The following is a 26313-nucleotide window of genomic DNA, read 5'->3' as shown; positions in this document are numbered from 1 at the left end:
CTCAAAAAAAAAAAGAAAACTGTTCTTGAGTCTCAGCTCCTGGCTTAGTTAGTCATAAGACCTCAAGAAAGTCATTCACCTCTCCCGGCTTCTCTTAGCTTGTTTGTAGAATGGGAATAACAGTTTCTATCTAGAAGGGCTTTGGGGGTGAATAAAGCAATCATGAGGCAGTGTAGCATAATGGGTTAAGAGCACGGTGTTAGCCAGGTGGGGTAGCTCATGCTGATAATTTCAGCACTTTGGGAGCCCAAGGTGGGAGGATGGCTTGAGCCCAGGAGTTTGAGACCAGCCTGGGCAACATAGTGAGACCTCATCTCTACAAAAAATAAACAAAATTAGCCAGGCATGGTGGCACAAGCCTGTAGTCTCAGCTACTCAGGAGGCTGAGGTAGGAGGATCGCTTGAGCATAGGAGGTCAAGGCTATAGTGAACTGAGATTGTGCCACTGCATTCCAGCCTGGGTGACAGCAAGACCCTGTGTCACAAAAAGAAAAAGCACAGGTCTTGGTGTCCCATACCTAGGTGCAAGATCTTATCTCCCCCATGTCCCTTCTTAAGTAAGTTAACGTCTTCTAAGCCCTCATTTTCTCCACATGTAAAATGGGAAAACAGCAGTACTGTCAGTGGGGTTCTTGGGAAAAGTAAGCATGGTAATATATCTGAAGCATGTTGCCTAGCACTTGATCATAGAAGCTGTTGCTATATTGTGGTTATTTTTTTAGATCATGAGTGTGAACACTCTTTTGGAAAGGTTAAGGAACTCAGTTGGGGAGCTCCTCAAGGGCGGCAAGTCCTCAGTCCCTGTACTAGACTTGGGCTCCAGGGGCCAATTCATAGTAGGTGCTCAGAAAACATGTGTAGAGGGACAGGACCCAGGCCTCAACCCTTTCCCTTGCACATAAAAGTGTCCACTATCCCATAGAGGGTGGGGAGGTAGGAGGGGTACTTAGGAAAAGCACTCTTGTGAGGTAGAGAGCTCACGTACTAGCCCAAGGACAGGAAGAACTTGAAGTTGCCAGGGGAGCCTGATGCCTGCTCCCCTCCTCACTCCCCACAGGGCCAGAGGTGGAGACTCATCTCAGGAAGCTGGGCCTGGGCTATCGTGCCCGCTACGTGAGTGCCAGTGCCCGAGCCATCCTGGAAGAACATGGCGGGCTAGCCTGGCTGCAGCAGCTTCAAGAGGCCTCATATGAGGAGGCCCACAAGGGCCTCTGCACCCTGCCTGGAGTGGGCACCAAGGTGAGGCCCCAGGGGGTAGGAGCTGCCCTCTCTACTGACACTAAGAGGAGAGCAGGAAATGAGCCAAGCCTGGGAGCTGGGTGGAGGCTTGGCTTCCGGAGGCAGAGCAGGAAGGAGAAAGGATATAAGTAGATGTTTTATGAGAGAAAAAAGCAGAGTGCAGAAAGAGTGGAAAGGATATAGCCCTTTGAATGAATTTCTAGAAAGACCATTTGTTCAGATGCAACACATATATGCTGCTATATATATGCAGCAATTTCCAGAAGGAAATTGCAGGAAACTAAATAATAGTTTCCTTGGGGGAAACAAACGGAAAGATATTTCTCCTTTTCGGTTTTTTGTTTGTTTGTTTTGGTAGAAACAAACGATGTTGCCTAGGCTGGTCTTAAACTCTTGCCCTCAAGCAGTGTTCCTGCTTTGCCCTCCCAAAGTGCTGGAATTACAGGGATGAGCCACTGCTCCTGGCCACATTTTGTTCCTTTCATAAAATGACATGTACTGACAAAACTTTTCGCTTGATGTCAATAGGGTTAACTGGCAATAAGATGACTGGAAATCAGGCATGTCTTTTTTTTTTTTTTTTTGAGATGGAGTCTTGGTTTGTTGCCAGGCTGGAGTGCAGTGATGCAGTCTCGGCTCACTGCAACTTCCGCCTCCCGGGTTCAAGTGATTCTCCTGCCTCAGCCTCCAGATTAGCTGGGATTACAGGCATGTGCCACCACACCCAGCTAATTTTTGTATTTTTAGTAGAGATGGGGTTTCACCGTGTTGGGCCAGGATGGTCTCGATCTGACCTCGTGATCCACCTGCCTCAGCCTCCCAAAGCTCTGGGATTACCGGCATGAGCCACTGCACCCGGCCTTTTTTTTTCTTTATACTTCTCTGTAGTTTAAAAAATGAATTTTTGCTTAAAGAATTTTTTTTGATGGGCTTTGGACTACAGCCTAACATTAAATCTTGGTTCTGCCTGTTCCCAGCCATGTGACTTTGGCCAGGTCACTTCACCTTTCAAAGCCTCAGTTTTCTTGTCTGTAAAATGGGTGTGGTAATACCTTCTTCCCAGGTTATGATAAGAACCTGGCCCACATAGGTGTTCACCTAGTAGCAGCTCTTATTACAGCAATTTCAGTGTATTCATAGGCCGGGCATGGTGGCTCATGCCTGTAATCCCAGCACTTTGGGAGGCCAAGGTGGACAGATCACTTGAGGTCAGGAGTTCGAGACCAGGCTGGCCAACATGGTGAAACCCCATCTCTACTAAAAACACAAAAATTAGCCACACGTGGTGGCGCATGCCTGTAATCCCAGCTACTTGGGAGGCTGAGGTAGGAGAACTGCTTGAACCTGGGAGGTGGAGGTTGCTGTGAGCCGAGATTGCACCAGTGCACTCCAGCCTGGGCAACCGAGCGAGACTCCATCTCAAAAAAAAAAAAAAAAAAAAAAAAAAAAAAGTGTATTCATAGATAGTATCTATTGATTGAGAATATAGAACAACAGTAGCCCAAGAGTGAAGGAGAACGCAGCTGGCTTTGGGACTATAAGCAAGATGCTGGCCAGATGCTGCCCTTTTTCCACAAGGGCTCATTCTATGTCTGTCAAAGGTGGCTGACTGCATCTGCCTGATGGCCCTAGACAAGCCCCAGGCTGTGCCCGTGGATGTCCATATGTGGCAGATTGCCCAACGTGACTACAGCTGGCACCCTACCACGTCCCAGGCGAAGGGACCGAGCCCCCAGACCAACAAGGAACTGGGTGAGGAAAGTGGGCTGCAGGGGCTGGCAGTGGGCTGGGATGGTAGAAACTTCTCTCTCTCTTAGTCATCTCTCCCTCAGACCCTACCTCTGTTGGTGGGTCACAGAAGGGGTCAGATAACTTAGTCTCATCACTTCTGATTTAGGAAACTTTTTCCGGAGCCTGTGGGGACCTTATGCTGGCTGGGCCCAAGCGGTGAGTGTACCTAGGTTTCCTCTCCTCCAGCCCAGACCCAGTGGACCCTTCCACCACCACTGCCTCAGGTGGCCCTAAAGGTCCCCTGTCCAAACCCCAGTGGACTCTCATTGCCTTCGGCCCTGTTCCCCAAGGACTCTTCCACCTCCCAACACTGTCACTAGTCCCACCAGCCCTGACCCCAGTGTACCCTCCTTCCCACACAGACTCCACCCTCCCACAGGTGCTGTTCAGTGCCGACCTGCGCCAATCCCGCTGTGCTCAGGAGCCACCAGCAAAGCGCAGAAAGGGTTCCAAAAGGCCGGAAGGCTAGATGGGGCACCCTGGACAAAGGAATTCCCCAAGCACCTTCCCCTCCATTCCCCACTTCTCTCTCCCCATCCCCACCCAGTCTCATGTTGGGGAGGGACCTCCCTGCGACTACCCCAAAGGCCAGGCACCCCCAAATCAAGCAGTCAGTTTGCACAAGATGGGGTGGGGGATATTGGGGGAGACAGCGCTAAGGATGGTTTTATCTTCCCTTTATTACAAGAAGGAACAATAAAATAGAAACATTTGTATGGAAAATGCAGTGAGGAGTGGTAGGGAAGAAGGTGAGGAGGGGACAGGGCAGAGAAACTCTCGGTTCAGGGAGGGAAGGGGAGCAGGCTGCCCCCAAGCCCTCCCACGCAGAAGATCCTGACCCGAGGTCTAGGGCCCTAGAGCTGGTGGGGCAGTGTGGGGGACAGTTCTGCACCCGGCTCCACGCAGCAGTCTCGACAGCAACAGCCAGCTGCCGGCCCTGCATGGGAAGAGAGAACAGAGCTGGCCGCAGGGGCAGGCCCTCCACTCCAGCCCGGGTGCGCCTTTGTGGACCACCCATGCCCTTCTGCAGAACCCGCTCCTCACCCCCAGCCACTGGTGTCAGCAGCTCCCCATGGCTCGCCGTCTGCCCCTGCCCCTCCTGGCTGGTGCCCAGCTGTAGTTTCCTCATGTGCCGCACCACAGCCGTGGCATTGAAGGCTTGCTGTAGGGAGAGGGGAGAAAGGACTTTTGAGAGAGTCAAGTCATGGGGCAGGTACGCAGTGGGATTCTTGGAATTGTTCTGTTATTTTCATTCAGGAGTTATTTTATTGATTCCCCTAAAGCCCCCCAAAAACCTCTACAAGGCTTTATTATATATTTACACACACACACGCACATATGTTAGATGTATGTGTATCCATATATATAAATAGAAACATAACTATAATTAATATTAATATGTAATAGCAAACACTATAGCACTGTATGTCAGGCACTGCTCTAAGCACTTTACATAGTAATTCATTTAATCTTCATGAAAGTCTTTGAGGTAGGTACTATTATCATTTTCAAAGGAGGAAACTGAGGCACAGAAAGCTGAAGTAGCTTGCCCAGGTGTGTCTCTATTCAACATCTCCACCTAGGTGTCCCACACACCCCTCAAATTCACCATGTCTAAAACTAAAACAACCCCCCCAAAACATGTTTCTGTCCCTGTGATAACCATCTCAGTCATGGTACCACCACCATCCATTCTGTTCCCAGCCACAGTCTTGGGCCAGCCCTTGACATCTCTTTCCCCCAACTTCCATTGCATCATCATGTCTTGTCAGTTTTACCTCCTAAATGACTCCTGTACCAACCACTGTTCTCTACCCCCTGTTGCTACTACCGTGGTTCCAAACCCTTACCATCTCCTGACTGTATCTCTGCCATAGACTCCTAATGGGTCACCCAGTCTTTACTCCATGCCATTCTCTGCATCCTGAGAGCTCTTTCTTTTTTTTTGAGGTAGAGTCTCACTTTGTCGCCCAGGCTGGAGTGTAGTGGCGCGATCTCAGCTCACTGCAACCCCCATCTCCGAGGTTCAGGTAATTCTCCTGCCTCAGCCTCCCGAGTAGCTGGGATTACAGGCACGCACCACCATGTGTGGCTAATTCTTTTATTTTTAGTAGAGACAGGGTTTTGCCATGTTGGCCAGGCTGGTCTTGAACTCCTGACCTCAGGAGATCCAACTACCTCGGCCTCCCAAAGTGCTGGGATTACAGGCGTGAGCCACCATGCCTGGCCCTGAGAGCCCTTTCTATGCAGCAAATACTTGCCTAAGATTCTTCTGGGGCTCCTCAGTGCCCTCAGGATCAAGTTGGTACTCCTCTGTGGCATATGAGGCCCTAAGAGGCCTGGACCCTACCTGCTTCTCTAAACTGGGCTCCTGCCTCTCAGTCCCCTCAGCCCCTCCAGTCTGGCCAGGCTTAGCACTTGCACTTCCCAGAATGGCTATAGACATTATTCCACTATGCCTCGCTAATTCCTACTTAACTGACAGCTCTGTCAGGTCATCACCACTCTTATGACCTTTCCCGGACCCCATAGGCTGGATCAGATGCCTCCTGAAGAATTACAGACTTCTTCCTCTAGACTTGGAGGTGAGGGACCCTCTCTGGAATAGAGAAGGTGTTGGGAGTGTTTGTTGAATGAAAGAGTGAATGAATGAAGTCCTTCAGTAAGGATCCCTAAGCAGTTACTGTGTGCCCAACTTGGTGCTAGGTGCTGTGCGAGCTGAGCCTGGGTAGGGATGGGGAGGAGTCCTGGGGAGGCTGGGACCAGAACTAGGGATATGGACTCACCTTCCACTTGCTCTTGGCAAAGTTCTTCTTGATCTGCTCACTCACCGACTGGTGGATATTCTTATCTAGAGCTGTATCTCCTGCAATCCTAGGATGGGGTTATGTGGTGGGTTGCCTATGAGGGCAGAAGCAGACCTGAGGGCCCCAAATCCCACCCCAGCTCACAGGTTGTGTGAATTCTTACCATGGGTGCTGCAAGGCCTGCTCACAGGTGAATCTTTTCTCTGGGTTCTTCTCCATCAAGTGCCGGATGAAATCTTTGGCTAAACCCCCAAGACAAAAGCAAAGATAATGACAGCATGGTAGTGCCTGTGTACTCCCCAAGAGCATACCCACTCCCTCAGGTCTGGCCTGGCATCAAAACAAGACAAAGAGGCCAAATCAGTCCATGCCCCACCCCACCCGACTTATGCCCTTCTTCAGGCCCTCCCACCCCGTGCCTTCCAGCTCTTTCCTTTCTCTCTTAAGAAAAACATATGGCCAGGCACAGTGGCTCATGTCTGTAATCCCAGCACTTTGGGAGGCCAATGCAGGTGGATCACGAGGTCAGGAGTTCAAGACCAGCCTGGCCAAGATGGTGAAACCTTGTTTCTACTAAAAATACAAAAAAATTAGCCGGGCATGGTGGTGGATGCCTATAATCCCAGCTACTTGGGAGGCTGAGGCAGAAAATTGCTGCAACCCGGGAGGCAGAGGTTGCAGTGAGCCGAGATTGTGCCACTGCACTCCAGCCTGGGCAACAGAGCAAGACTGTGTCTCAAAAAAAAAAAAAAAAAGTTGTTCTTGACTAATCTCAGTGCATTCACACTGATGATAAACGATAGTAGCTTCACAGGTTTGCTTCTTAATAGGGGGCACAAAAGGAGGATGAAAATGTTTATGGTAGTGTTTTAGACATTAGGATGTCAATAGGGGAGAGGTATTTTCAAATAGACTATGTTTGAAGATTGAACAAATGAATGCCTAGTTTCTCACTCTGGGAGCCAAGCAGAAGGAAGTACCCAAGCAGAAGGAAGAAGGGGTAGGGTGTCTGGTCTCAAAGACAGCTCTTTGTGTGGTGCTGGAGAATCCGACAGAAGGAAGCCAGGAGGGAGACCGCCCCCAAAGCAGGTGAGGGAGGAACCAGAGGCAGGGCCCAGGGGAAAAAGGCAAAGCCCCAAATACCAGAGTCAGAGATGTCGTCCCAGTAAGGAGAGTCAAACTCGTACTCGGCCTTCAAAATCTGTTCAAAGAGTTTGGCATCATTCTCGTCATAGAAGGGGGGGTAACCGCAGAGCCTGGGCAGGGAGAAACTCATCCTCATTTCCACTTTCGGGTGCCATTGGCTCCGGGGTGGAGCACTGGGGCAGTCTCAGGGGTCAGGCAGGACCCATGGAAGGAGTTCCCCCTTTATAAACTCTACCAGCCCTGCCTGCTCACTCCTGTTCTAGCTACATTATCCTTTCTGTTCCTTGAATGTGCCGCCATCTTCCCCTCCTCAGGGCCTTTGCACTTGCCATTGCCTCTGCCTATGCCACTCTTTCCCCACACCTCCAATGTCTGGCTCCCTCACCACTCGGACATCACCTCCACAGTGAGCCCTTCCCTGACCTCCCTACTGAAATGGCATCACCCCCGTCTCCCTATCCCTGCTTGGTGTTTCTCCACAGTATTTATTTTTATCACCTGACATCATTTTGTAGATTTATTTACTTGTTGATTGTCTGTCTTACCTACTAGAAAGAAAGTCAGCTCCCTGAGGGCAGGCACTTTGTCTGGTTTGTGCTGTGCTAAATTTACCCCAGTGCTTGCTTGGCACAGTGCTTGAAACATAATATCTATTGAATGAAGTAATACTGGTAATTGATTGGTGGAAGGAAGGAAGGGAGGGAAGAGGGAGAGCAGAGGGAGGGAGGGCAGAGGGAGAGCAGAGGGAGGAAGAGAGGAAAGTAGGCGAGAGGACAACTCTGGAGCCACAGCCTACCATGGCCAAGCCCCACTTACAAGATGTAGGCGATGACACCTATGGACCAGCAATCCACAGCCTTGCTGTAGGGCTTCTGGGCCAGGACTTCAGGGGCTGTGGAGGGAAGAGGACATGGTGGTGGCAAATCTCTGCCCTTCAACTCCTGGTTCCCCCCACCATCACAGCCCCAGCCCAGGGCCCTCCGCACCCACGTATCCCGGAGTTCCGCAGGCGGTGGAGAGCACACTGCCCGGGTCCTCCATCTTGGAGAGGCCAAAGTCGGAGATCATGATTTTGGAGTCTTCATCCAGGCTGTAGTACAGCAGATTCTCTGGCTTGAAGAGCAGGAGGAAAGAGAAGGGGCAATCAGAGATGGTTAGAGGCTAGTAGAACCTTCTGCCGCTCTGAGCACCTTCTGAGAAATAATGGATCCCCAAAAGCCACTGTGGCTTCATGGCTGCCATAAGAAAATCAAGAAAGTTCTCAAGAAGGCCAAAAATTCCAGAAAGGACAAGGCTCAAGAGGGTGTGGGAGGGAACTTTCTGTAAACCTCAGGTGTGCACTGTAAAGCCCTAAAGAAATGTGTGAATGCTTATTTTATGCCAGACCCTGGATTAGTGCTTGATTTAATGTCATCCTCACTGCATCCCTGCTAGGCCAGTCTGTATAATCTCACCTAACAGATGAGGAAACTGATGCCTTTGGAGGCAAAGCGACTCACCCAAGAACCCACAGTTAGGGAGTAGCAGAGCCAGAATTCAAAACCAGGCATGTCACACCCCAAGTGCCCTTCTAGAACAGATTGAGATGTACGGCTAAATGTGAGCCCCATCGCTATTTCCAAGGAGTAGGATTTCAGGGATTTCTGGCTTTTTTCTTTATGTTTTGCTGTCCCATCCAAGTTTTCTACAAAAGGGGAATAGGATTTTTTGTTTTTATTTATTTTTTTGACATGGAGTCTCGCTCTGTCACCCAGGCTCGCTCTGTCGCCCAGGCTGGAGTGCAATGGCACAATCTCAGCTTGCTGCAACCTCTGCCTCCTGAGTTCAAGTGATTCTCCTGCCTCAGCCTCCCTAGTAGCTGGGATTACAGGCATCTGCCATCATGCCGGGCTAATTTTTGTATTTTTGGTAGAGACAGGGTTTTGCCAAGCTGGTCTCGAACTCCTGACCTCAGGTGATCCACCCGTCTCTGCCTCCTGAAGTGCTGGGATTACAGGCGTGAGCCATCGTGCCTGGCCAGATTTTTTTTTTTTTTAATCAGAAAAAGACAAAATGTTATTTGGATAAAATGCCGCACAATTCACTCGTGTTCCTTTGAGTATCTGGACTAGAATGGGAGGAGGCAGTTTAAGGGTTACAAGATCCACTTTGTAGATGGAAATCCAAGGCTCAGTGAGGGGGTGAAAGTTGCCCAAGGTCAGACAGTTTGGGGTTTGCAAAGGCCCCACCCCTGGGTACCCTAGCTCACCACACCCCCTTGAGCCCCACCTTGAGATCCCGGTGTACAATGCCCAGGTCATGCAGGTATTTCACGGCATCCAGCACCTGGAAGATGAGGCGGCTGGCGTCCCGCTCCGTGTAGAAGCCTTTTTCCACAATACGGTCAAAGAGCTCCCCACCCGACACCCTGCAGCAGGGGATAGGGCAGTCTGGCAAAGAGGGTTGGGACAGCTGGGAGAGGTGTGGGGGCAGGGCAGAAGTGGGGCCACTCACAGCTGCATGATGAGGTAGAGGTGGCCCCCACTCTCATAGATGTCATCCAGGGCTACAATGTTAGGGTGTTTGATCCTGAAAGGAGAAATGAGGTGGTTTAGCCAGGCATGGTGGTGTGCACCTGTAGTCCAAGCTACTTGGGAACTTGGGAGGCTGAGGCAGGAGGATCACTTGGCCCCAGCAGTTCAAAGCTGCAGTCTGTTATGATTGCACCTGTGACTAGCCACTGCACTCCAGCCTGGGCAACAGAGTAAGACCCTGTCTCAAAAAAAAAAAAAAAAAAAAAGCAGCGGTTTAGAGCTCAAGACAGCTCAGCCACCCCCGACCCCCGACTACTGCCTACAAACCTGGGTAGGACAAACCAAGGATCTCGTCCCCAAAGGGAAAAGCTAACTTACCATGGTTTATTACCATTTCTTAGAAGGTGAGAGAGCAGAGGGTTAAACACTGGGCTCTGGCATACACAGACCTGGATCCAAATCCTGCCCCTGTCACATGCTATTTGGGTGCAGATCTTTTCACCAGTGAGCCACTGCACCCAGCCTGATACATACCTCTTAAGAGTTTTCTGGCTGGGCACAGAGACTCACGCCTGTAATCCCAGCACTTTGGGAGGCCAAGGCAGGCGGATCACTTGAGGTCAGGAGTTCGAGATCAGCCTGGCCAACATGGTGAAAACCCATCTCTACTAAAAATACGAAAATTAGCCGGGCATGGTGGCACATGCCTGTAATCCCAGCTATTTGTGAGGCTGAGGCACGAGAATTGCTTAAACCTGGGAAACAGAGGTTGCAGTGAGCCGAGATCATGCCATTGCACTCCAGCCTGGGCAACAAGAGCAAAACTCCATCTCAAAAAATATATATATATAAAGTTTTCTGTGTTTACACGTTTGTCAGCCTCCCCCACCAGACATAAGCTCCCCAAATCCAGAGGCTTTGTCTTGCTTGCCACTGTTCCTCCAGCACCTGGTACAGGGTAGGTGCTAGATTTAATGTAAGCTCTCTGAGCCTCAGTTTCTTCATCTGTAAAATGAAGCCAATGGTAGTACCTCCCTCAAAGAGCTGGAGTCAGGATCATGTGAGATAATGCAGGTAAGGTGCTTGGCACAGTGCCTGGCACACAGTAAATACTCGTAAGTGAAACAATAATGGTAATTGATTTCTTTTTTTCTTTTTTTGAGACAGAGTTTTACTCTTGTTGCCCAGGCTGGAGTGTTGCCCAGGCTGGAGTGCAATGGCATGATCTTGGCTCATCGCAACTTCTGCCTCCCGGGTTCAAGTGATTCTTCTTTCTCAGCCTCTCAAGTAGGTGGGATTACAGGCATGCGCCACCACGTCCAGCTAATTTTGTATTTTTAGTAGAGACGGAGTTTCTCCATGTTGGTCAGGCTGGTCTGGAAATCCCCACCTCAGGTGATCTGCCCACTTCAGCCTCCCAAAGTGCTGGGATTACAGGCGTGAGCCACTGCACCTGGCGGGTTTTTTTTTTTTTTTTTTTTGAGATGGAGTTTTGCTCTTGTTGCCCAGGCTGGAGTGCAATGCACGGTGTGATCTCGGCTCACCACAACCTCCACCTCTCGGGTTTAAGCAATTCTCCTGCCTCAGCCTCCCAAGTAGTTGGGATTACAGGCATGTGCCACCACGCCCGGCTAATTTTGTATTTTTAGTAGAGACAGGGTTTCTCCGTGTTGGTCAGGCGATAATTGATCTTGATGATGAGGAAGGCTCAGCTCTGCCACAAACTTGCCATGTGACTGTATACAAATCCCTGTCCTCTCTGGGTCTTATTAGAAATGCTCTGCCCAGGAGCTGGGTGTGGTGGCTCATGCCTAGCACTTTGGGAGGCCGAGGCGGGCGGATCACCTGAGGTCAGGAGTTCGAGACCAGCCTAGCCAATGTGGCGAAACCCCATCTCTACTAAAAATACAAAAATTAGCCAGGCGTGGTGGCAGGTGCCTGTAATCCCAGCTACTAGGGAGGCTGAGGCAAGAGAATTGGGAGGCAGAGGTTGCAGTGAGCCAAGATTGCATCACTGCACTCCAGCCAGGGCAACAGAGTGAGACTCCATCTCAAAAAAAAAAAAAAAAAAAAAATTATCTGCCCAGGGTGGTTGGAAGCTCAGGGGAGAGATTGGAAATGATTCTCTGTAAGTTTTCCAGTGAGGACAGGAGCTTTCATATCAGCATGAGCAATTCATAGACAAGTTGGTTGTAGATTTAGTCAGGGGGTCAGCAGACAGTCATTTTTAAACTTGCTGAGTGGTTTTAATATGTGAGGGGAACTTGAGGTAGGTCCAGAGACAACACCAACTGAGATATGTGGGTCCAAGCCATATTCAGGATGGATCTTTACACCTGATTGAACAGTTAAACCCCTGTTACTAAGCACTGGCATCTCCATCACATCTGACATGTTAGCTGTTGTGCCAGGCACTTGAAATAAAGGACTTCTGATGTTCCCCACAACCCTGCCAAGTGGAAATTGTGATCCCCATTTTATAAAGGGTCAATTTAAGGCTTAGAGAGTTTAAATGATTTGTCCAAAGCAGGGAAGGAGGAGGATGGGAGGGCCAAGGCAGGGTCAGCTTGGGGCAGGGAAAGGCTGTAGCCCACGCACTTGTGCAGGACAGCAATCTCATTCTCCATGCTGCCTTCCTTGCCCTCCAGGGCCTTCTTGGCAATGCATTTGATGGCCACCAGCTTCTGCGTCCTCTTATCTTCTGCCAGGATCACCTCCGAGAAGGCCCCCCTATCGGGAGAGGGGATTCACAAGGTGAAGAACTGGAACCTCAGCTTCCCTCCAGCCTCTCCTCCATTCCCTATGGGTTCTGTGACCACTGCTGGACCAAGGATGTGGATGACCCTCCCCTAGTCACTCGTCCATCCCCTGGCTCCAGAGGTGGTCACATGACCCAGGCCTGGCCAGTCAAAGTAGCCTCTCCCCTGGCCACAGTAATTGGTCATGTGATGCAAGCCAGGTTACTAGCACTTTGAGAATGAGTCTCCTGTTGAGCTGGTAGGATGTAAGCCTGGAGCTAATGGCGATCATCTTTGCCACCACCTGGGGAGAGGCTGCTTGGGAATGAAATTAACACAAAGGAAGTCCAACCTGAGAAATGGCCAAAGACATTTCCTGATAACATTATGTGGCCCTCTGGATCCAGCCATGCCTGAAGTCCACCCCTGGGCTTTTTGATTGTGTGTACAGTTGGTTCATCCCTTTTTCTGCTAATTTGAGTCATGGCTAATTTAATACCCTTTAGAACCTTAAAGAACCATCAGCATCAACTGGGAACTTTTTTAGAAATGCAAAATCTCTACTGCTTTGGATCCTGGGTCAAAAAAAAGAAATGCAAAACTTTAGGCCCTGCCCCAAATTTACTAAATCAGAATCTGCAGTTTAACAAAATCCTCAGGTGATTTGTATGCTCATTGAACTTTAAGAAGCAGTGCTTTAGAACAAGTTCTTAAAAAGGAACAAATAAACTTATTTAACTAAAGTTAACTGATTAAGGAGGATTTGCTAGGGTATTCTTTCCACATCTGTTTGCTTTCTCTGGGAGAATAAGAAGTCATAAGTCAAAGAAAAGCATCTCTCATGGTGAAATTTCAATCCTCAGGGATAATTAGTTACTGTAGTAACCTCATCACTGGTTTCCAGTCCTGTCCCTCTCCAATTTACCCTCCAAGCTGTGGCCAGAGTGGCTATCCTGAATTGCACACCTGCCAAAAAGTCTTAAGTGTCTCCCGGTGGCCTATGGGACAATATCCAGCCTCCCTGGCCTGGCTTCCAAGACCCTACACAAACTGTCCCACTTTCATCTCCAGCCCCTTTTTCCACTCTCACCCCAGCCTGTGATTTTAAGCTCCACCACACTCTACCTCTCTCCACATAGAACCATGCCTCTAAGCCTTTGTTTATGCTATTCCTTCTGCCTGGAATGTCCTTCCTCTCTGACAACTGCACACCTACCCATCCTTCAGTCCCCAGCTCCAATGCCCCATTCTCCAGGAAGTTTTCCCCCAGGCAGAAGGCACAGCTCTCTCTGGGCTCCACAAAGCCCTCAGTCCCAACCTTAATTGGAGAACAGCACACACCCTGTTGTCATTTTCTGTAGGTCTGTCTCTTGCACATGTCTGGGATCAACTTGAAGGACAGAGACCAGGTTTGAGATATTTCTGCATTCCCAGCACCAAGAACAGAGCCATCTCCAGCCTCAGTTCCCAAACCTAGGCCAGAACACCTAGCTCTTGGCAGCAAGTTAAATGGACTGACTGGCACCTTCATTCTCCCGACTTCTTTCTCTTCAAGAACCCAGGGCTACTGGAAGAGCAGCCCCTGTCCCACCCATTGTCATCCAGAAGTGAAAAGCTGGGGACAGTTTAGGCCCTAGATAGTGCTGCCACAGGGCCTGGGCTGTGGGAAACAGGAAGCATTAATTGACCAGATGAAGCACCACCCTGGACTCAGCCTCCCTCAGCCATCCAGCACCCAATCCTGCCCTGGACTCACGTGCCCAGAACATCTCGGAAGTCGTAAATGTCCCTAATGTCCTCCGCCTGCTTCCATCTGGGGCCTTCCACTGCCCCCGGCATGGCCCACTGCCCCCCAACCACAGCCAGGGCTCCTGTAAGGAGAATGGAAGGAGACTCAGCAGAGCCCAGCCCTCTGGGAATTTACTGCAGGCCCCATTCAGTCATTCAACCTGCATTTATTCATCCTTGATTCATCCATTTGACAAAATCATTCAACAAACATTCATTTGTTTATTCAACATTCGGCAAATTCTCATGCCTAGAGAAAAACCTTTCACAGTGGCAGCAAAATTCTTTACTTAACAAAGTCATGCATTCGTTCATTCATCTATTCTAGTTCTCTTCCCAGTTTTCCCCCTATCCAAATCCAAGCACCTAGGGAAACCCTGACCTCTGGCAGTACAACAGATAAACCCCCAGTGCAGCTGGTAGAAGCCTGGAGGATCCCCCTGTCCCCAGAACTAGTGATGTCCCCACCCCACCCTGGGGATTGCTGGGGTGTCTCCTTTCCCTCCTCCTTCCCCCCACTCCCTGGCCTCTCCGAAATCAGGTTTCCAGCAGCCTGGGCTTCCAGCAATATCTCAGCCATGTTTTTAAATAGCTCTTTCTGCACTGTTACCACAGCAACAACAGCCACAGCTGGAGCTCCCCAGACCTCTCCCTCCTGACTCCCCATCTGGGTCCCGGGAGCCTGAGAAATGGTCCTACTCACTCTGTCCCTTCCTGGCCCCATCTAACCCTATCCAGCCTGGCCCTTCCTCTGCTGAGGTCTGTCTCATCCAGCAGGAGAGGGCAGGAGTTCTCCCATTTATCAGATGAAGAATGGGGAGACCGAGGTTGGAGTTAGGTAGAGGCTGGCTCCAGAGGCCCAAATGACACCTGGCCTGGGGCCCCCAGCTAAGCTTGCTGAGGGCAAAGGCCATCGAATGGCCTTGGCTGGTACTTCCAATATGAAGCCAGAATGGGCCCCATTCAGAGAACACAGCCTCCCAACCCCATCCACAGATGAGGCCAAAACAGAGCCCAGCATGCTTTGTGACCTCAGGGAGAGCACTTTCCTTCTCTCTTTTTCTCTAAGGGAGGATGAGGAGAAGGTGCCCTGACTAGGGCCTCTGGTGTGAGATTCCACTCCTGGAACAGGACCTTTTTCCCAGGGGACCCTGCCCACCCATCCAGGGGCAGAATCTTCTAGGAAAGGAGACTCGAGTGTAAGCTCTAGAGGCAGAGTCTGAAACCCACATGGAGGCCTACCAAATACAACCCTCACAGATCCACACACATCCCTGTAGCAGACACGCCACACCAAGCCCCCTCCACAGCCCTGAACTCAAACACCTGCCTCCCAGATCCAGTACGCCTTGTATCCAGATCCCGTGACACCTGATCATACATGTACTCCCAGACATCAGCACACATGTCCACACCACACAGTGCCCCAGACAGCCCTGCACCCGAACACCTGCCTGTCCATCCAAACATCCCTCACCCAGCTCCCTCTTACACCCCAAAACACACATCCGCCCACACCCACACAAGATGACACCCAGACACACACACACCCTCATAATACCAGACGTACCCTACACCCTCCAGCTCCTCTACCCCATCCCCTGGAAGCTCCTATATTCCAAACCAAACCCCAAGTCCTTACATACCTAACTCCAAACATCCTCAGTACACAATTGTACACCCCCTCCTAACTCTGACTTAAGACCCTGAGAGCCAAATACCAGCACACAAAACACGTGGACACCCCTCTGGAACAAAAAACACACAGATTCCCAGATCCTCCACCCATGTCTGACCCACACGCCTGTCCTAAGACAGTACACTCCGCAAGCCTCCCCACCCCATGGATACCTCCAAATGCCCACGCCCTTCCACAGTCAGGCCCAGCTGAAGGCGCTCACACAGGCCCACTTCTCTATTACCCACTCAGTGTCCCATAGGCTCGCCTGGCACCTGCTGGGCCTGGGACAGAGGTGGAGAAAGGCCCAGCCCTGCCCCTCAGGGTCCAGCCCGCCCGGGAGCGTGCCCAGTGGCCACTCCTTGGGAAAGGATACCCAGAGGCTAGGGGCCCCCACCGCCCCCACGCAGCGCCCAGGGGTGCAGGGATCGGGGGGCCCGGCTGTACCTGCGGCTGCCCCGCCGCGGGGCTGGCTGGGAGGCCCGCGGTGGTTGGCGCCGAGCTCTGGCCGCGGTCCTCACCGCTGCGCGCCTGGGCCAGCTGCCCGCTCTCTCGCTGGGGCTGGGGCTCGGCTCGGCTCGGCTCGGCTCGGCGGCTCTCTCCGCCCGCCTGCGGCTCTGATGTCAGTGGAGGAGGAGCCTGCGGCGGAGGGACCCGGGATTGGGAGGCGAGGCGCCGCTCCAAAGCTGGGGAAGGAGCACGGGTGGAGGCCATCTCCCTGCTTCTGGTCGGAGATCTCCTGCTAAACGCTTCCCGCCCTTGGTCTTAAGCGGGGCTCCATTTCACAGAGGGGACAACTGAGGCCCGGAGAGATGATTTTCAAATCAGCAGGTGGTCGGAAGCAAAGCAGGATTCGAACCCCGTCTGTCTGAAGCTAGAGGCCGCCCAAACTCACCCTGTGGCCTGGTGGATTTTCTTTCAGCCCAGTTCTGCGACCTCCCTTAGGGTTCTGTCGCCCTTCTCCGTGCCCTGAAAGGAAACAGGCCCTCGGAACTGCACGGGAGTCTGGTGGGGGATGGGGGAGTGAGGGAGTGGGGAAGGACCGGGCAAGACTAGGCAATGAAGAGAGTGGAGGTGGTCGCAGGGTGGGGGCCCCACTTGACAGGTGGCAAGACTGAAGCCCCGGTTCCTCTGCAAGATGAAGCTGAGGCTTCAGTCCCAGACACTTGCTCCTCAGAGCGGGTGGTGATGCCTAGAGGTATTGGGGGCAGAGGGAATTGGGGAGGAGGAAGTTAAATCGGGATCCTGAAGGAAAGGCCAAAAAGGACCAAGGTGTCACGTGACTGGCGGGGATCCAGAGTTTGATGGCTGGGGGCCAGGTTAGGGGAGAGAGCCCGCAGCTAGGACGGCAGGAAAGGGACCAAAGGTCGGTTTGCTCAAGGCCTTCCTTGGGAAGAAATTTGGTGCCCAGTGGAAAGAGGGGGCGGGGGGAGCAACTCGCAGGAATTGGAGATGGGGCTGAACTGGGGGCAGCCGGAGGAGGCACGTTGCTTGGGACCCCACTCCACCTCCAAGGGCCTCCAAGTGCCACTCCCTACTCCTGAATTCCTGCATGTTCCAGCTGGTGATGGGGAGAGAACAGTGCTTATGCCCAACTCATTTCCTTTCTTTCTTTCTTCCTTCCTTCCTTCCTTCCTTCTTTCCTTTCTTTCTTTCTTTCTTTCTTTCCTTTCTTTCTTTCTTCTTTTTTTCTTTTTCTTTTTTTTTTTTTTAAGACACGGTCTTGCTCTGTCACCCAGGCTGGAGTGCAATGGCATGATGACGGCCCACTGCAGCCTCAAACTCCTGGGCTCAAGTCATCCTCCTACCTCAGCCTCCCATGTAGATGGGACTACAGGTGCGTGCCACCACACCTGGCTAACTTTTTTATTTTTTGTAGAGATGGGGGTCTCACTATATTGCCCAGGCTGGTCTCAAACTCCTGGGCTCAAGCAATCCTCCCCAATCAGCTTCCCAAGGTGCTGGAATTACAGGCATGAGCCACTGCACCTGGCCAATTTATTATGCCCATCTTACAGAGGAGAGAGGAAGATAGCTGAGGTTCCTAGAAAGGCTTTGGAGTCTAACTGATCCTGGTCATGCGTTACCTCTCCGAACCTCAGTTTCTTACTCAGGAACATGGGAATATTGAAGATTGACTCAGAGTTCTGAGAATTCTATCAGATAATGATATGAAGTGCCTAGAACACTATTCAAAACATGAGAGCTAGACTCAGTGTAAACTGAGACTCAGAGAGAGGACTTGATTTGGCCAGGGACGAGGGGTTAAGGGATCCCTCTTCCAAATCTCAGTATCTCAGACTCCTTAGTTCATGGAAAAATATATTTCCTGCTCAGGGCTGAGCCCCCACTCTCCCCTATACCCACCAAGCACACCCACTGAGCTAGGGGTTCTAGCTCAAGATGAACAAATTCCTGTTCATCTTGATGACAACACCCCCTGGATGATAAGATGACCTCTGTCCTTTCGAGGACTTGTACAACTTCTTTTTTTTTTTTTTTTTTTTTTTTTTGAGACAGAGTCTCCCTCTGTTGCCCAGGCTAGAGTGCAATGGTGCCATGGTGCCATCTCGCCTCACTGCAACCTCTGCCTCCTGGGTTCAAGCAATTCTCTTGCCTCAGCCTCCCAAGTATCTGGGACTACAGGGATGAACCAACACGCCCAACTAATTTTTGTATTTTTAGTAGAGATGGGGGTTTCACCATGTTGGTCAGGCTGGTCTTGAACTCCTGACCTCAGGTGATCCACCTGCCTCAGCCTCCCAAAGTGCTGGAATTACAGGCATGAGCTACCGCGCCCAGCTGACTTGTACAGCTTCTATGGTGTGCTTTTCATTTTTCCTGCTTTTGAGCATTTCTGAGAGGCCTCGTGTTTTCTTTTCTTTAACAAACACATTATCTTTACTTTTTTAGTATTTCTATTGAACAAGTGATACATGGTCATTGCAGGAAAATTCCATAATATATTAAAAACACACACAGACTAACTGTTGAGATTCTTTCACTTCCCAAGTGACAGAATCCCAACCTAAACCAGCTTCATCCAAGAGGAATCTATAGTTCACAATAGCTGGCACAAGACTGCAGGAAAAACACCAGAGATTAGGGGCTTGGAGACTGAAACTGGAGATGTAGTACTCATAGGATTTGCTTTCTCTGTCTTCCCTCCTCTCTCCTTGTCTTGATTTCTCTTCACACGTTGGCCTCTTTTTCTCTCCAGAGTGATCTTCTAGTTGGCAGGAAACATGGAGTGAGGCAGCCCCAGCTTTCCAATTAAACACAGTGGAAGGAAAGCATCCTCCCAATTTCCTATCTCATTCTCAGGGAAGGACTCTGGCTCTGCTTGAGTGATAGAGTGACATGTTCACCCCTCGGCCTCCAAAACTGTTGCCAGGAGAATTAGGGTGCTATATTGAGCAAGTGTACTGTAATGGGCAGCCATAAGGAATGGAAGAGGTATCTTGTCCAAAGGAATTAGGGGTGCAAAGGAAGCAAGAATAACACAACCCTCTCAGCCGGGCCCCTACCAACCAGAGACAACCAGTGTTCACATTTTTAGTACAATTCTTCCAGATGTTTTGGATGCATATACATATACATCCTTCTGCAGCCCCCAGTCCCGATGAGCACATTTCAAGGTACTAATCAAAAAGTGAGTGAAGGGCCAGGCACGGGGAGGCCAAGGTGGGCAGATCATCTGATGTCAGGAGTTTAAGACCAGCCTGGCCAACATGGTGAAACCCCGTCTCTACTAAAAATACAAAAATTAGCTGGGCATGGTGGCATGCACCTGTAGCCCCAGCTACTTGGGACGCTGAGGCAGGAGAATTGTTTGAACCCAGGAGACGGAAGTTGCAGTGAGCTGAGATTGCACCATTGTACTCCAGCCTGGGCGACACAGCAAGACTACATCTCGGAAAAAAAAAGGTGGCCGTGCGCGGTGGCTAACGCCTATAATCCCAGCACTTTGGGAGGCCGAGGCGGGTGGATCATGAGGTCAGGAGATCAAGACCATCCTGGCTAACATGGTGAAACCCCGTCTCTACTGAAGATACAAAAAATTAGCCAGGCGTGGTGGCGGGCGCCTGTAGTCCCAGCTACTCAAGAGGCTGAGGCAGGAGAATGGTGTGGACCCGGGAGGCAGAGCTTGCAGTGAGCAGAGACCGCGTGCCAGTGCACTCCAGCCTGGGTGACAGAGCGAGACTCCGTCTCAAAAAAAATAAATAAATAATAATTTTTAAAAAGGTGAGTCAAGGCCGGGCGCGGTGGCTCACGCCTGTAATCCCAGCACTTTGGAAGGCCGAGGCGGGCGGATCACGAGGTCAGGAGATGGAGATCATCCTGGCTAACACGGTGAAACCCCATCTCTACTAAAAATACAAAAAATTAGCCAGGCGTGGTGGCGGGCGCCTGTAGTCCCAGCTACTCGGGAGGCTGAGGCAGGAGAATGGCATGAACCCTGGAGGCAGAGCTGGCAGTGAGCCGAGATCGCGCCACTGCACTCTAGCCTGGGCAACAGAGCCAGACTCCGTCTCAAAAAAAAAAAAAAAAAAAAGGTGAGTCAAGGAAAGTCAAATGTTCTCAGGGAAAAGGAGGATAATCTTTCTTTCTTTGTTTTTTTAAAAAAATGGCTAAACAGTGCAGACATCTCCATCAATTCTTTTATTTATTTATTTATTTATTATTATTTTTTGAGACAGGGTCTCACTCTGTCACCCAGGCTGCAGTGCAGCAGCACCATCATGGCTCACTGCAGTCTTGACCTCCCAGGCTGGAGTGATCATCCCACCTCAGCCTCCAGAGTAGCTGGGGCTACAGGTGTGTACCACCATACCTGGCTAATTTTTTTTAGTTTTTTGTTTTTTGTAGAGATCGGTTCTCTACTCCCTCTGTTGCCCAGACTTCTCTGGAACTCTGGACTCAAGTGATCCTCCTGCTTCGGTCTCCCAGAGTGCCGGGATTATAGGCGTGAGCCAGTATGGCTGGCCTCCATGAATTCTTGAACCTGATAGAAAAGAAGCTATTGAAAGAGTGAGTAGTTAACTAAGATTAGAGAAAATGGAAGAAATAACAAGGAAAAGATGGACAGGTTTATTTTTTTAAATTCTTTGGCTGGGCGTGGTGACTCACTCCTGAATCCCAGCACTTTGGGAGGCCAAGGCAGAAGGATCACCTGAGGTCAGGAGTTCAAGACCAGACTGGGCAACATAGTGAAACCCCATCTCTACTAAAAATACAAAAATTAGCCAGGTGTGGTGGCACATGCTGTAGTCCCAGCTACTCGGGAGGCTGATGCAGGAGAATCACTTGAACCTGGTAGGCGGAGACTGCAGTGAGCCAAGATTGCACCATTGCACTCCAGCCAGAATGACAGAGCCAGACTCTGTCTAAAAACAAAACAAAAAAAAACCATTAACTTTTGTTACTTTTTTTTTTTACTTTTTTTCAAAAAGTGAAAACCCTACTCTACTCCGAAATGGTAGCCAAAAATTAAAGGCAAACTTCAGACTGGGGAAATGTTTTATAGACAATGGCTTAATATATTTATTATATAAACAGCACACTGGATTGATAACAAACAGTAAGAACCCAATAAATGGTCAAAGGATACAGATAAAACACAATAAACACAGGACATTTTGTATCTCACTAGTAATACAAAAGAGTACAAAATAAAAGGTCATTTGCAGCCTTTCAAATTTGAAGTTTAAAAAGCTGGTAACACTGAAGGCTGATGTTGATGTGAGGAATGAGTAGTCCTACATTCTGGTGGGAAAATGATTTGCTAAAGATCCTTTGGAAAGCAATTTGGCAATATGCATCAAAGGCTTAAATAATGTCGAGGCCTTTTGATTCAGGGACTCCTCTTCTGGCAATCAATTGCAGGGAAGTAATCCTAAATTAGGACAAGGCTATATGCTCCAAGATGTTTGAGTAATTTTTTTTTTTTTTTTTTGGTTGGGCTCATGCCTATAATCCCAGCACTTTGGGAGGCCGAGGCAGGAGGATCACTTGAGCCCAGGAGTTCAAGACCAGCCTGGCCAACATGGTGAGACCCTGTCTCTACTAAAAATACAAAAATTAGCTGGGCGTGGTGGCACACGCCTGTAACCCCAGCTACTTGGGAGGTTGAGGCAGGAGAATCACTTGAACCTGGGAGGCTGAGGTTGCAGTGATTTAGATTATGCCACTGCACTCCAGCCCGGGTGACAGAGCAAGACCCTGTCTCAAAAAAAACCCCCAAAAAACAAAAAAACAATATGCCCTGAGCTTTTGATTAAAGGTTTTGATAAGAAATCACCATGTGAAACTTAATTTCCATTTGCTATCAAATGTATGGAGAGTATTTTCAATGTATGATTCCAGTTTCCACATGAGATATTACTGAAACAGATTTTGGAGGACATCTACCAGTCTGCCACATTCCCCATCTCACTTGTATTTCTTTGCACCAACTTCACCCTCACTTCTCATTAGTCCAGCCTCTATGCTGCTCTGAGAGTGCTTTCTGATTCAGAATGCTATTATGACACTAGTCTGCTCACAAACCACCCGTGGCTCCCTGTTACCTCAGAATGTGATACTCAAACTTTAATATGCACCAGGAATCACCTAGAAGGCATGTTATAATATAATGTAAGGCTATGCCCCATACCCAGAGGTTTTTTTTTTTTTTTTTTTTTGAGACAGTCTCACTCTGTTGCCCAGGCTTGAGTGCAGTGGTGTGATCTCTGCTCACTGCAACCTCCACCTTCCAGGTTCAAGCAATTCTCCTGCCTCAGCCTCCCAAGTAGCTGGGATTACAGGTGCATGCCACCATGCCTGGCTACGTTTTGTATTTTTAGTAGAGACAGGGTTTCACCATATTGGCCAGGCTGGTCTTGAACTCCTGACCTCAGATGATCCGCCTTCCTTGGCATCCCAAAGTACTGGGATTACAGGTGTGAGCCACAGCGCCCGACTATACACCCAGAGCTGTTGATTCAGTAGGTCTGTGGCCTGAGAATTTGCATTTTTATCAAGTTCCCAAGTGATGCTGTTGCTGGCAGTCCAGGGACCACACTTGGAGCACCATTGTCTAGAGAATAAAGTCCATGCTCTTTAATCTGCCATTCAAACCCGTGCCCAGCCTGGTCTTCAACCTACTTTCTAGCTTCATCTCTTATCCTTTCCTTTCCCCTCCACACACCCAGGGCTCCAGTCACACTGCAGTTCTCACTTCTCTCTAAGCAGGCCAGCTGTTCACACCTCTGTGCCTTGCTCCTTTTGTCTGGAATGTTATCTTCCGCCCAGCAATTTTCTTTCCACATCCTCTCTGAAGCCTTTCCTGACCCTCTAAGCTGTTGTTAAGTCTTTCTCTGCCCCAGGTCCCTGCCAACTATGCACAGTCTTCTTTTTTTTTTTTTTTTTTTTTTTTTTTTGAGATGAAGTCTTGCTCTGTTGCCCAGGCTGGAGTACAGTGGCGCGATCTCGGCTCACTGCAAGCTCCGCCTCCCAGGTTCACGCCATCCTCCTGCCTCAGCCTCCTGAGTAGCTGGGACTACAGGCACCCGCCGCCACGCCCAGCTAATTTTTTGTATTTTTAGTAGAGACAGGGTTTCACCGTGTTAGCCAGGATGATCTCGATCTCCTGACCTCTTGATCCGCCCGCCTCGGCCTCCCAAAGTGCTGGGATTACAGGCGTGAGCCACCATGCCTGGCCTGCACAGTCTTCTTATTGCTCTTGTGGCCTAGTGTTTTGATTGTCCGTCTAGTGTGTCCCCATCTCTGGAGCCTTAGTCACCTCCATAGCTCTCAGCCATGGCGACTGGGTCACTGAAAGAGGGAACAAAAGTATAATGAAGAAGTGGAGGTGTGTGGATGGAGTGAATAAGTGAATAGGGTAATTAGGTAGGTGAAGAGAAGAAATGGAGAGTTTATTGATACCTAAACCAGTGAGTTACAGTCCACTGGACTTGGTTCTTTCCATTGAGTCCTGAGCCCCAGGCCAAGAAATAAATTTACTCCCCGACCACATTTCCACAAAGCTCCTGCCATCACTTTCTTTTCAGCAGGAGCCAACTGGGACCCAGAGCACTCGGTGCCCAGAGTACTCAGGAGCAGACAGGGGCTGGGGACCTACTGTGGGTCAGAGCTCACCCTCCCTGTTCTCACTCACCCTGGTGTTGCTGAAAGTCAGCTGTAAGGCATTTGGGACTCTGGGGAGACCATGTTGTGCAAGATAGATGCTTTCTAGGGCCAAGACACAAAAGGCTTTGCCTCCAAACTAGTGATAAGGAATCAGAATTGTTTTGAATTAAATTTGGAGACTTGAGGTACTGGAACTAATCCACCCTCCTCATGACAACCCAGCTTCCTCCACACTCATAAAGGAGGCATCTTTTGGCTCCAGCAGACACTGATATGATTGTAAGAACTCTGCCAGGGATGGTGCTACCTTGGGGCAGCAACTATTCCTGCATCGAGGCTGCATGGCCTCAGCAAGACACAGCATCTCTTTGAGTCTCTGTGTCATCTGCAGGCTGGAATATTACTCTCCTTGGAGGTGCATGGTGAGCATCAGATAGGAGGGGTGGGTAAAGGGCCTGGCACAGTGCCAGGCAGATAGTAGGTATGCAACAGAAAACAGCTAGAGTGCTCATGACTGATCCTTGAAAGTTAAGTTTCTTCTCTGGTGAACCAGGCCCAGTCGGTCTTCTAGGGTTCTTCTTTCTATTTATATCTGTCTTCCTTCTTTCACAATTCCATCCAATTTTGGGATGTCAGCTCTCATCCCACCTCCTCCGCAAAACTGTCTCTGTTCTTGGAACTCTCTACCAACAACACCCACCACACTTATGGTGTGGCCCAGTGAACATGGAAGTGAGTGGTTAAGAGGAGGGGGTCTTCAAGCAGAGCTGCCATGTATGGCTGCACAGGTTGGGCACTGCCCAATTATAGGGAGTACCATTCACATACACTGTAATGGGAGTGGGGCCCCAGTGAGTTGTAATGAAGAGGCTCTCTCTGCAAGCCAAATGGCCTGAGTTTGAATGTTGGCTCAACCACTCAATTGCTTGACAAAGCAAGGTATGTAACCTCCTAAGCCTCAGTTTCCTCATCTGTAAATGGGATGTTATTATGGGGCAGCTGATACCTACCCCATAATATTAGGTAGTTGAATGAGTTCAGAACAATGCCTGGTACATACTAACATTTACTGAGCATTTCATTGCATTATCATTATGATTGGAGTTGGTTTCTCATCATTGCATGTGTGGGTGTCTTTTCTCTCTGAGAAGGCTGTGAGCAACCTGGGGACAATGAGTCACTGAGAAATTGCAGCAGCTTGGCCCAGCACCTAGTGGGAGGCAGGGCCTCATGCTGTCCTCTCTCTCAGGATCCTACTTCATCTTTCTTTTTGCCAAAATTCACTTGTAATCGGCCTTTTTTAGTTACAAATCACAAAACTCTAAAGCAAACTAGTTTAAGCCAAAAGAAGCCTTTGTGGGCTGATATATGTGGGAAGTCTAAGGGAGGATCCGGTGGCTTCAAGAATAGCTGGATGCAGCACTTCTCCATCTCCTGGCTCTGCTTTTCTGAGCTGGCTTTATTCTCAAGCAGGTTTTCCCCCATGGGAGGAGAGCAGGTCACTGGGGTAGTCTGAGCTTATAGTCTATGGTTTATGGTCCAAAAAGAAGTGAAACTCTCCTCTCAGCATCCACAGAGCAATCTTATGGAGGGCCTTGAGTGACCCAGCTTGGGTTACATGCCTGCCTCTGGGACTAATCGTTGTGGCTAGAGGGATTGGCACTTGACTGGCCAAGCTGGGGTCATGTGTGCACCCTGGTTTGGCAGTTGGACAAGAACCATGTGTGATGGGGAAGGAACATTTCTCCAACAGAGAGGTGCTGGGTATACGAGAATGTTGGCCGTGTTCGCCCTCCTTCTTTATGGCTCAGTTCATAGGTCACTTCCTTAAGGAACCTTACCCTCCCTTCTCTCCTGCATGGACCTCAACCGTCCCACAGTAAATTGCAAATTATTCCCTGATTCTCTCAGACCAGTCTGGGAACAACTTGAGGCAGGTACCAGAGCATATTTATTCATCTGTGTCCCTTAGGCCAAGCTTCCTGCCCCAGCTGTGGAAGAGTCGTTGTCGGTGGCCTATCTAGCACTCACTTCCCCGTTTCCTACTCAGATCTTGTTAGGTTTTACTCTCTCTCCACCACCTTGATGGAGTAGCAAACTCCACTCTGACTGGCGTAAACCCATTACAGTCTTCCTTGCCACAGTGACTGAGGAATGGGCATGTGAGACTGAGTTTGAGCCACTGAAACATGATGGTATCTGGGAAAAGGCTTCTTGCTTCTGTAGGTGGGCCATGGAAGCCCGCTGGCTCCGGCTCCCTCCTGTGCTGGATGTAAATGAGGAAGCATCTGGCCCCAACTGCTCCACTGCCACACTACAGCCAGAGAAGGACTCATCTTAGGCAGAGGTCGACACTGTGGAGGGCAGTGTGGTGACCCCGAAGAAACCTGGACCCTTGAGGGAGGGGGGAGGGAAAGCATTAGGAGATATACCTAATGTAAATGATGAGTTAATGGGTGCAGCACACCAACATGGCACATGTA

At 49.9% G+C, this 26313-nt stretch overlaps 2 protein-coding genes across 9 annotated transcripts in view; one reads left to right on the top strand and one right to left on the bottom strand.

Moving 5' to 3' along the window:
• Window positions 1-26313, top strand: part of OGG1 (8-oxoguanine DNA glycosylase) — a 34539-nt gene that overhangs the window by 3739 nt on the left and 4487 nt on the right. The window contains exons 4-7 of one of the 7 annotated variants that reach the window (XM_024244781.2): window positions 1058-1239; window positions 2841-2991; window positions 3137-3186; window positions 13596-13993. In XM_024244781.2, coding sequence (XP_024100549.2) covers window positions 1058-1239; window positions 2841-2991; window positions 3137-3186; window positions 13596-13649 — 437 coding nt within the window. In that variant the 3' untranslated portion in view covers window positions 13650-13993. Of the gene's footprint in view, window positions 1-1057; window positions 1240-2840; window positions 2992-3136; window positions 3187-3409; window positions 3754-4984; window positions 5630-12144; window positions 12978-13595; window positions 13994-26313 lie in introns of those variants that run through there. The other 6 variants (XM_054551820.2, XM_002813474.6, XM_054551821.2 and 3 more) reach the window with 6 other exon arrangements.
• CAMK1 (calcium/calmodulin dependent protein kinase I) lies at window positions 3691-14099 on the bottom strand. 2 transcript variants are annotated; one of them, XM_054551824.2, is made up of 11 exons: window positions 13991-14099; window positions 12095-12226; window positions 9477-9551; window positions 9252-9390; window positions 7970-8096; window positions 7800-7875; window positions 6981-7093; window positions 6001-6079; window positions 5817-5904; window positions 4075-4192; window positions 3691-3967 (listed from the first exon to the last, which is right to left on the bottom strand). In XM_054551824.2, exons 1-11 carry the CDS (start codon window positions 14071-14073, stop codon window positions 3885-3887), a joined length of 1113 nt encoding a protein of 370 aa, XP_054407799.1. In that variant the 5' UTR covers window positions 14074-14099; the 3' UTR covers window positions 3691-3884. The 2 variants fall into 2 exon arrangements, with proteins under 2 accessions (XP_054407799.1, XP_054407800.1); XM_054551825.2 differs by lacking the exon at window positions 12095-12226 and having other exon boundaries at window positions 13991-14084.

The sequence above is a fragment of the Pongo abelii genome, chromosome 2 (assembly GCF_028885655.2).
Source record: "Pongo abelii isolate AG06213 chromosome 2, NHGRI_mPonAbe1-v2.0_pri, whole genome shotgun sequence".
Classification (NCBI taxonomy): domain Eukaryota; kingdom Metazoa; phylum Chordata; class Mammalia; order Primates; family Hominidae; genus Pongo; species Pongo abelii.
The sequence above is the reverse complement of the archived record's forward strand: the minus strand, read 5'-3'. Positions and strand labels throughout refer to the sequence as shown.